This window comes from Benincasa hispida, chromosome 11 (genome assembly GCF_009727055.1).
Source record: "Benincasa hispida cultivar B227 chromosome 11, ASM972705v1, whole genome shotgun sequence".
NCBI classification, from domain to species: Eukaryota; Viridiplantae; Streptophyta; class Magnoliopsida; order Cucurbitales; family Cucurbitaceae; genus Benincasa; species Benincasa hispida.
The window spans coordinates 81649177-81660916 of record NC_052359.1 but is presented as its reverse complement, the minus strand read 5'-3'; the positions used below and the strand labels follow the sequence as shown (position 1 = coordinate 81660916).

Genomic DNA, 11740 nt, shown 5'->3' with positions numbered 1-11740 from the left:
ACAAAAATGAAACTACAATTTTTCTTCATTTTCAGGAAAAATAAATCCAACATGCTCCAAGTCTATCAGTGATAAAAACCTATCAATAGCAGAGTTTAGTCAACAACAAAAAAAATTAATAATAAACAGCAGTGAAACTGTACATTTATTTACATTGCATGAAAATATATTCAATATCTATTATGTATATCAGTGATAGAAATTATCGTTGATAGACTCCAATCAACAACACCAAAGAAAAAAACAGTGAAACTATGCATTTACTTACTCACGAAAAAAAATCAACATTCTTTTAGTTGATTGGTGACAGAAATCTATCGTTGATAGACCCCAAACAAAACACATTTCAAGTTAAACTACACAAACAATAATTAATCAACTAAACAACAAAAAAGAAAAAAAAACAGTCATGAAACTACATTTTTTTTTTTTTTAACTTTTGAATGTGATTCCGTGGTTGATTTTAGTGTTATTTTACAAGTATTGATTGATTCTCCCCTTCGATATTTGTGGATGAATGGAAATTGAAATAGATGCGCTGGAAGAAGATTATCGTTGATGACGGTAGGTTTTTTTTATTTGCGGATTTTAGGGTTTTGAAGAAGATCGTTGGGTTAGGGTTTTTCAAACAAAAAAAGGAAGAAACTAAACAACGGATGGATGGAGACTTACTATGCAGATTGAAGGAGATCCCAATTTATGTAGATCAAATATCGAAGAGGGTTGAAAGAGGGATCCCAATTGTCGATTTTTTTGGATGGATTGGAAGAGGGTTAGAAGAAGATCGTGAAAGAAAGATATTGTGGGTCGTGGGCTTATTACATTTCCATGGGCTTTTTCGCCTTTTTGTATGTGTTGTACTCAAATTTGGCCACATTTGTAATTTTTTTTGTTAATGCTATATTTACAATCAGTTCCTAAAGGTTACATTTGAAAGCAGCCCTAGAAACTATAGTGTGTACACCTCATAATGTGATATTTTGCATTACCTTACCAATTCATATTAATTTCTACTTGCGAGGCCTAAATACAACATATTGAGATGTCACAGTATATATTTAGCGTGTTTAATAACTATTAATTAAGTATAAGACAACCACAATTTAACATAGAAAAAACCTCTTCATGAGAACGAGTAAAAAAACTCATGGATTGAAGTGATCAAAATCTCAACTATAATCAATGAGTTACAATGGATTCTCTTTAGTCAAAATCTAGAGGCATGAAACAACTTATATCTTAAAGTCAATAAACTTCAGGAAAAAAAAAAGATACAATAAAATAAAATAGAATGATTTCACTCAAAATGACACCAAACAAACTCACTACACACCTATCTGTAGGTAGCTCAAAAAGAAAATCTTCATTGTTCAGATTAAAAACGACTCTCTTGTCAAGAACAAACACTATCGAATTTTTAGCTGGATTGGACTACAAATCCACCTTCAAGGGTTTTGAAGGCTGAAAACATTATTGTATTTTTGTATTTACGTTTTCTTTCTCTCACTCCCACATCACAAATGCCCCACGACTATATCTAAAGATAGAAAAGACCTAATCGACTTTAGGAGGTTTATGCAAGCTTTTTCTCACATTAGTAAAACAAAAAATCCACTAAACACCAAGGATATTCTTAATATACTTGATATAAGCTTTTTCTCTCTCTCATTTTTATTTGCTTGTGAGTTGATATACCACGTAAAGTTGTATATAATTTAAACAAATTAAAGTGTAATAACTCACAAGCAAATAAAAAAGAGAGAGAAAAAGAAGTGTTTTGGAGATGCAAGGATTACATTGAATGTCACGCGGTTTTGGGGAGGCTGAGAGGCGGCATTGGATTTATGCCACAGCCACACCCTTGACTTTCCCATTTCACTCTTAATCTCTCTCCACTCTTTATCCAACTTTAATGCTCCTTTGACACTTTTTTCTTCTTCTTCTTCTTCTTCTTCTTCTTTCATAAGTCAGCCTCTCAAAGTTTTATCTATTTATAGACCCCAACCTCATTCTTCAATCCTCAATTCCTCCATATTGTTTCTCAACTCTCTCATCTCTACATCAATATTAAACAAGCTAGCTAACATAATTACCAAAATGGGTCGGCCTCCTTGCTGTGACAAACAAGGTGTGAAGAAGGGCCCTTGGACTCCTGAGGAAGACATTGTTTTGGTTTCTTATATTCAACAACAGGGCCCTGGCAATTGGAGGGCTGTTCCTGCCAATACTGGTAATTAACCTCACTCTCTCTTTTTCTTCTTTTGTGTGAGTGTGTGTGTGTATTTACTTCTTTACTCTTTCTAACTTTCTTCTTATTTCTTGTGTTTTAGGGTTGCTTAGATGTAGCAAGAGTTGTAGGTTGAGATGGACCAACTACCTCAGGCCTGGGATCAAAAGGGGTAATTTCACTCACCATGAAGAGAAGATGATTATTCACCTTCAAGCCCTTCTTGGCAATAGGTAACCAATTTTTCTTTTTCTTTCTTTTTTTTTTTTTTTTAATTAAAGTGGGGATATAATATTAAAATTTCTTTTTATCCATTGAATCAGTGATTTAATAATAGTATCAATGTGTTCGAGCTCCTGAAATGGAGCTTTTGACTGATTTAATTAAAAAAAATTAAATAATTGACTTAAATGAAATTAACAAAAAAAATAATGCTTTTTTAGTTTTGGGGGGGTTATTTTTGGAGTGAATTTATGATGCATTGATGGTAATAATGGCAGATGGGCGGCCATAGCTTCATACCTTCCACAAAGAACAGACAATGACATTAAAAACCACTGGAACACTCATCTCAAGAAGAAGCTAAACAACCACCACCACCATCACTCATCTCCGGCAACCGATCTCACCGCCGACGCCGCCGGCGATGCCCTTTTCACCACCAGAGGCCAGTGGGAAAGACGCCTCCAAACTGACATCCAAATGGCCAAACAAGCCCTNAAACCGCCGCCGCCGCCGCTGCCGGCGGCAGAGTCCAAAGCACCCCATCATCAAATTCCGGCATATGCTTCCAGCGCCGACAACATCGCACGGTGGTTGAAGGAATGGAACAAAAACCCACCGACGAACAATCCTAGCCGGTCAAGCTCGTCGACGGTGGTGGATTCCGGCGACAACGGCGGAGGGAAAATGAATGGGGCGGGTTTATCGGAATCGATGGATACATTAATGAGTTTTGATTATTTTGAATCGTCAAATTCAGATGGGTCGCCGGAGACGAGCGTTTTTCAAGGGGAAAGTGAAATGGATGAAAGTGAACAATTGTTGCCGATGAAATTGCTTGAGGAATGGCTTCATGGAGATGCTAAAGATTATTACTTTGCTGATTTTACAGTAGATGAAAAGTTTAAGTATGATAATCTTTTATGAAATTATAAATAAGTATGTCCCTTTTTTTTCACTAGCTTAGAGCATATCTTGGGTTGATTTTTGTTCCAATTTATCTCTTTGAATTTTGGAAGAGATGTGTATTTTATAAAAGATTAGAGAGTTCAAAAAAATGGTAATTAATCAAGTACAATAATATATTGAGTTTCTTTCTCCTTGTCTTCTTTTGTCCTCCCCTTTTTTTAGATTTAATTTCCTTCTTTCTTGAGCTATTTTCAAAGTATAGTTAACCTCTGTGATCCTACAATATTTAGGTGTAAAAGAAATTTGTTACTCGCCCACTAATATATATAATCTTCCTTAAAGATCATTTGAAATTTGAATTTTCTCTTTAACTGTTTTTTACCTTAATGAAAAGGAAAGCTTATACGATCAAAATGGCCGTTTGTTTTACATGTATCTTAAATTCTCATGGATTAGGCATCTGGATTATTGTGTTTATTTTGCGGTATTGTGAGATGTCCCGACATCTGAAGATTTTCAAGCATTCTAGGATGTCTGGACAGAGAAATCTTAAAATTTTAGATGCTCTCTTGAAACATGGGTTTTCCAATTCCCGAGTTGAGGGTATCCCATTCTACCTTTTTTATCCTTTTTTTTTATTATTTTATATATATATTAATCTTCATTTACTTATATACAATTAAAATAAAAATATTGTCAACCACATAATTATTATATTTTTTAGTTATATCATAATTCTTATTATTTTATAGCAATATATTAAAATTCAAATTCAAATTAATATTTATTTTATAAAAAATCTTAAATTATGGTATATTATTTTGTTAAAAAAAATAACATTAAAATAATATAAATTGTCTATTAATTTTAAATAAATTTAAATTGATAAAAATAAATATGTTATATAAATTCAAATTATATCAAATTAACTATAAAGTAATAAATAGTCGTAAGAGCATTCTTAAAACTTTATGTAAATTTAAGACATACATTCCGGAGTAGATATTCTACGAAACAAATAATTTTATCAAAATATTCTCGGATATCTGCAAAAATATTCCTACAAAACAAACCTAGTAATCTAAATATACTGAAAACCTATCATTTCTAATATATATAATTTCGGCCATCTAAGATTCTGATTATCTATATTCTAAAAAAATAAATGGTCCCTAAAGTAATTTTATTAATGAGAAAGGAAAACTCATGTTTAACCTAAAATGTGATATAATTAAAGTAAATTAGGATATTGTTAATTTTGAGTATTTCACTCTTTGAATTTGTTGATATGTTAGTTGGGTCACGTGAACAGTTTTTATAATTGATTTTGATAAGTATCTAAATCTTAAAAATCGCAATAATAGATTTCTAAGATTATATTTGATGACTATTTTAATTTTAATTTTTTATTTTTGAAAATTTTAGTTTATTTCTTTTCAAATTTTTACAACGAATTTGCATCTTTTTTAAATATAAAAATTAAATTTTTAGCCAAATTTCAAAAAGAAAAAATTTTAAAACCTATATTTTTCAGCTTTCAAAATTTAACTTGATTTTTGAAAATATTGATAAAAATTAAATATAATAAATCAAGAAATTTAGAGATGAATAAGTATTTACCGATTTAATTTTCAAAAATAAAAAACTAAAAACCATATGGTTTCGAAATCAGTCTAAATTTTCAATTTTAAATCTAGTTAAAAATATATTTGAACCGAAAAAAAATGAAACAACAAAGGAAAGAAGAGTGGATCTACATAATCTCAAAAGGAATAACTTTTTCCAAAGACGAACACTTGAAAGAGGTTAAAAATAATTAAAATAAAATTTAAACCATATTAATGGAATGAACTAATGCAAAGGAAAAAAAGAATTAAGAAAAATTATAGATTATTATGAAAATACTTTTTCCAATGACTCATAAAGCACAAAACAACTCCCACACTCATCTATTTGAAGTGGCGTTTAAGTTTTAGTTGAAAGGGTCAACATTGCAAAAGTCAACTATAGGCCCCATTACTTACATTCTTTTCATTTAAAAAAAAAAAAAAAATTAACCACTTTTTTCTGTAGAAGTCAAAATTTAACATATGAATTTTAGTTGATAATAGTTTACTCCTTATATTATCACTTTTGAAGTAGTTTAGTTTTTAACAATTTAATCCAAGAATATTGTTAAGATTTAATGAATTTTTTTTATACATGTTGATCAAAAAATTGAAAATAAAAATATAACCCAAAAAATTTGAGAAAACTCATACTTATAATAACAAGAAAGGTAAAATATAAATTCTAAAACTTATTTTCGCTCTTAAGCTTTCGTCGTTCTTCAATTCAATTTTTAAAGACTTGTTTGATAGTAAATGTAAATTTTATTTTATGTTTTCAAATACATTAAATTCAGTAAATATATATTTTGCAGACAACCTAAATTATGTTTTTGAAAATTGTTTTTAGATTTTGTGATTCAAATAATGTAAATTCTGAAAACTATATTTTTCATTTATCTAGATTTTGAAAATCTGGAACTATACTAAATAAAGATTCATTTATAAATACAAAAATATCATGTTATAAAGTTATAAACTCAATTCATTTTCTAAGAAATATAATATACATTATGTAATGTATTAGAAATTATATAATTTGTTTTAATATAAATCATATTCATAAATAAATTAACAACATTTTATTGTGAACTAAATATTAGTGGATATAACTACAACTAGTTTTATGATTTCTAAATATATAGTATCAAACACATTTTAAACAATTGGTTAAATAAGAATCCAACTTATGAATATACTACCTAACACATATTTGAAAACATGAAATACTACTTTCTTTTTCATTAAATTATTAGTTTTCAAATCCTCTACCAAGTAAGCCCTAAATTTTCAAAAATATTTTTATTCAAGTGAATTAACAGATAAATTATGTGAATATTGGTGATAGACAGTGATAGACATCTATCAATGTGTTTATTAGTGTCTATCACTAATAGACAGTGACATTTTGTTATATTTATAGATAAGTTGACTTTTTTTTTATATATATTTGAAAACAATCCTAATATTCAAAGACTAAAATAGATTTAATAAAATTTCACAAACAAAAATGGAATAAATACAAAGATTAGCAAAAAAATAGATTTTAATTAAACCTAGCTAAAATTTTTCTATAGTCGTATAAAGCTGATTAGTCAATTGTAATGACTTCTAATTTGTAATGTCTATTCAAACTATTAATGAAAAATTGATTCAAGGGCTCAATATTTATTCAAAGACGTAAAAATATTCAATTTTCAATTGCGAAGCTCGGTAGCGTGGGCTTGTTACCTTTATCAAAAGGACAAATTAATTTTTCTTTTTTAAAAAATCGATTTTAAATTTAAAAACGGAAATGATCTTTTTGCAAATTTATTGCTTCATATTTGTAATATCAACATCGATAATTTAATGGCACATTTTGACTAATTTAAAAGACTTAGTTACGCAGAGAATATCTACCTGTTTCATTTTCAAGTTAAGAGTATACACTCTCAGTAACACATCAAAGAACAGAACTCCAAGGAGCCTTTGAAAAAAAAAAAAAAAATCAAACTTGCATTAATTGAAAATAGCTCTTTTTAGTTGCTTATTCTAAATATAGGTTTGTTTTATCACTATTATTTCTAAGAAACATGATTGAATGGATTTTGAAAATTGATATTATTGGTACAGTAAAAGCATTGTTCACAAGCTTAATGATCTTGGAAAGAAAAGTAAATATTAGAAAAACATAGGTTAAATTGCATGTTCAGCCGATAAATTATTTTATACTCGTTTCTATTTAGTTTTAAAATTTTTAAAAGTGTCTAAAACGGAAAACAATATTGTTTTTGTATATATAAAATATAGTTATTCAAAATTATAAAGTACTCGAGTTGAGCTATACTCATTTTGATAACATTTTTTTAGTTAAAATTATAAAATATAGCAAGTCCAACTTCTTAAAGGAGAAAAAATATACTTGGTGTATTCTAAGATATACTTATCTTTATGCATCACATTCTCGTACGTACACACAAAAAAAAACTAAAATATTTCAAAAAATAAATAAGAAGAACTTGCCATATAGCAAATTATGATTGGACAATTTGGTGAGGTGTAAAAAGATAAATTATCCACGGGATAGACTTTTTTTAAAAAAAAGAAAGAAAACTCTTAAATTTGAAAATTTATTTAAAAAATTATTTATTCTCTCTAAAATTATTTATTCTCTTTAAAATTATTTCTAAAATTAAAAATGTCATTTAATTATTTAAAATTAAAAATTATATTTCGAAGATCACTTAAACTTGTATTTACCATCTTAAAAGTTAAAAAGGTACATTTTGAAAATATAAGGATCGAATACACATCTTTTTAAGAACGTTTTCAAAACCAAACATATCTCTTTAAAAATTGGAGATTAAAAAAGTAATTTTTTTCAACAATAATTTTGAGTAAGTAGTTTTTCAAAAGTGGTTTTGTCTGGTTTGCAAGTTACTCTTATTTACAATTTTGAAATGCATGGGTAAACAATTAAACTATATATTACCTTTTAAAATTTGAGAGATTGCATAGATTTCAGTCAATTATGGAGAGTTTTGAAAACTGTGGTAATTCCAAGTCGGATATGGATATTGGATGGGAAGTAATAAATACTTTGTCTCCCATCCAGTGTTATGTTAAGATCACAATTTGGATTGTCAAAAAGGGACTCTTAGCCAAAAACTGCCACACTTTGAAATTAGCCCTATATTGTTAGGAAAATAATCCAGTGCAATAACTAGTCTAGAAATTTTGTCTCTCATTATTACATTCAATTTAACTCAACCAGCTGGAAAGTACTTCTCAAAAACATGAGAGCTTCCCCTCTTATATGTTTTACATTTTATATCCATTAATCTTAGTTTCATTTCTTGTGTTAAAGTTGTGTTCAATATTATCATTATTAAAGAATCCAACTCGAATTGAAGATTTCAAGCTATGTTCGCTTGTTAAGAAAAACAAATGTCTTTATCGATATGAATTTTAATATTTTTGTGTAACTGGTGCAATTATGTCCATGTTAAAAATGGATGAATTCTATGCATACAATATTTTTTTCTATGAAGAGATATTGTATTTTGAAATGTTTGAAATTATTTATACCAAAAAATTGAATGGTCTTTTATACTAAATTTTCTTTGAAAGAGGAGGGAAGAGGGTTATACCATTTATAACCATACATTACAACCATGTCATTTGCAAACTCAATAAATAAATTACTAATATGAAGGTTTCAAGAGGAAACATAAATAAGTTCCAAAAACAGTGATGTCACATAAGAAAAACTAAAGAAGAAAAAAAATGTTTGAAGTAATCTAAGATTGCAAATTTTATTATTAGTAGTAATAGCATAGTATTATTTAGCATTTTTTTTTATTATTAATTATGTTCAACAGCATGTAAGATAAGAAGATTCGAATCTTTGACTTCTTGATTGAAAATATATATATCTTAACTAGTTGAGTTACGCTTAAGTCAATTCTAAAATTTCAATTTATATATAACAAAAAACACAAGATCTAACCCCAAAATATTAGCATCTCTAGAACGTCATGTTTTGTTTTAGACCAACGTGTAGCCCTAAAGCTTTTTATTTTATTAGGTTTAAATCTTATTTTAGTTCCTCAACTTTTAAGTTGGTTTCGTTTTGACCTATGAACTTTCATATTTATTATATTTTGGTCTTTGAACTTTCTAATTATCTATTTAACTTCTTAAATTTTAAAAGAATAACTATTTTAGGCAGACCTTATATTTATTATATTTTAACCAATTAATGATGTAGTTTAGTATATGTAAACTAGCACGTCCAAAGTGAGTGTAGTTCAACAATAATTAACATGTATTTTCTCTCTTTAAAGTGAAGGTTCAATTTCCAATATTCAAAATTATTGTACTAAAGAAAAAAAAGGTGTACTGCATGCATGTTAATTTGAGGAAGATTTCAGACCATATATAGACTCAATTATCCATGTTGAGCATAATTAGTACAGTGACCCTCCCCTTAATCTTCTCTATAATATAGGTGAATTTTATCCATTTTTTAAGCTCGATTAAACTGACTCTTCTTTAAACAACCTTCATGATTAACTTCTCAAATATTATGTGTGTATAATTGAGGCAATAATTCGATCCCTAATATAATTTAACAATTGCATGGATTTTCAAATAAATCATTACAAACTTAACCCCCAATCATTTCAAAGGGGAGAAAAAATATATATATATTTCTGACATCTTTAGCTGTATATATATATATATATATATAATGCTATAATATTATTTCATCTTATTTTAACACATCCAAATGAGCTTTTTGTTAACAACCAAAGAAAATTAGATATTGATGATAAAGATCATATGGGTTCTGAGAGATGAGATTGGAAAGCCCTTATTAAGTGTAGCATGTGAACTAGTTATGCATTTATATTTAAAATATTCACTTGACACAGCCCCTTTAATTTGCTATCATGTTTGGGTGGTAAAAGCAAGATATCATATGACTTATGAGGCATTAAATTAATAATTCTTTTTATCTGTTTTTTATACCAGTTCATTTGAGAAGCTAAAAAACAATTTCATATAATTTTAAACTATTTTCTTTAATATTTGTAAAGTACTATATAATCTCTTCCCTTCTCTTCTTAGCCAAATTATAAAACAAACTATGATTTGTGTGCTAAAAGTCTAACATATTAAAATCTACGGACCAAATGAAAATTACTCTCAAAATTTAGAGACCACAAAGATATTTTTTTCATTATTATTATATTTTAGTAATATAAATAGAATAACGAAGGTAGTATATATGCAATAAAATATTTTATGAATGAAATTCAAGTTATATTTGTATTATTTATCAAATTTTGGATCATCAATGCATTTATGAAGTTAGAAAAAGCTTGGTTGTTAACAAATTCATATGCTTTACACCTATAGAATGTATCTCATCACATGGGGCAAAGTTTCATCCATTTTATTTTCTAAGTAACTTCACTAATGAAACATGGTAGTCAACAACCAAACTTTTCTTTTCTTATGAAATAAAACCAAATGGGAACCAGCTAGGCTTAATACAAGTTAGGCTAGCTGAATTAATTCATGAAATAATTCATCAATTTAAGTCACATTATTTGGTAAAATTAATTGAGAAGAAAAAGACGTCTCATTATATATTTATATATTATCTTTTCTCTTATTTATTTTTTTTTTTTTTAATGAATTGAGAGATTAGTTCAAAGTCTAATTCTACTAGTCTATTGTTATTGTTATTATCATGATGATGGTCATTATTATTATTGTTTTTTTTTTTTTTATAAAAGATATATTATTAATTTATGTGATGGAGAAGATAAGAGAGGAAGCATTAAATGCTTGAAGTGAAGTGCAATGTTTTAAAAATATATATAGAGGAAGAAAAATCTTCCAACTGGAAATTATGGATTTGGTTTTGACTTTGGAAGTAAAGAAATAGTCAACACCGACAAGGTTCATAATCCTAGTCTTCAAGGTTGCGTGGAGACATGTTCCTTCAGCCTGCTTCACTCTCAGTTTCTAGAACACTCTAGGACTGTCCTTTCCCATCTTATACCAAATTTTAATTTCCATTATTTTGAAAATCCGTAGACCTACAAGACATTTTAGTTAAAATATAGTTAGACTCTTTCAATTTTTTTGTATATTTTGGATTTAGGGTTTAAATATGAATTAGAAATTAATGAAAAGAAGAATTGTTTTTCATTCCAAACACGTATTTTTTTAATTTAATCGGTAGCGTCGCAATTTAGGCCACGTTTATTATACTGGTAACATAATTCATCAACCGTAATTTAAAAAGTGGTTCCTATTTATTTGATTATGTTTGTCGATGTTTACAAGTATTTTGTAATTGTAATAAAATGTGATTGGAAACTAAAAGGTGATCAATCGGATTACCTTTGAAAATTGTGTGGGACCCATTGTATTTTTTAAATATTTTTCAACAATTTTCAGATTTAGTCTCAAGTATCGTGTTTTGGGTTATCAGATTATCGTTAAATTTTATCGGTAAGACCATCTTGTTGATGTATTTGGTTGATAATAGTATCCATAAAAAAATACGAAACAAATCCAAAATTTTGGGATATGGTCAATATTAATAAGGCCAGTTAATTTTGGAATCGTATTGTTTTTTTTCCCCTTCTTTCTTTATGGGTAAAGGAAATCAAAGCAAAACAAATAGATGATTTTTTCTTTTTATATGTTTAGTGAGAGAATATGAGCCAAATTGGAGGGGAAATTTTTTAAAAAATTGCCGGTTTTAATACAA

At 27.8% G+C, this 11740-nt stretch overlaps 1 protein-coding gene across 1 annotated transcript; it reads left to right on the top strand.

The window, feature by feature from the left end:
* Nucleotides 1-1893: 1893 nt before the first annotated feature.
* LOC120091326 (myb-related protein 306-like) lies at nt 1894-3551 on the top strand. Its single transcript, XM_039049310.1, has 3 exons — nt 1894-2230; nt 2331-2460; nt 2728-3551. The coding sequence occupies exons 1-3, from the start codon at nt 2098-2100 to the stop codon at nt 3374-3376; spliced, it is 912 nt and encodes a 303-aa protein (XP_038905238.1). The 5' UTR covers nt 1894-2097; the 3' UTR covers nt 3377-3551.
* The last annotated feature ends 8189 nt before the right edge of the window (nt 3552-11740 follow it).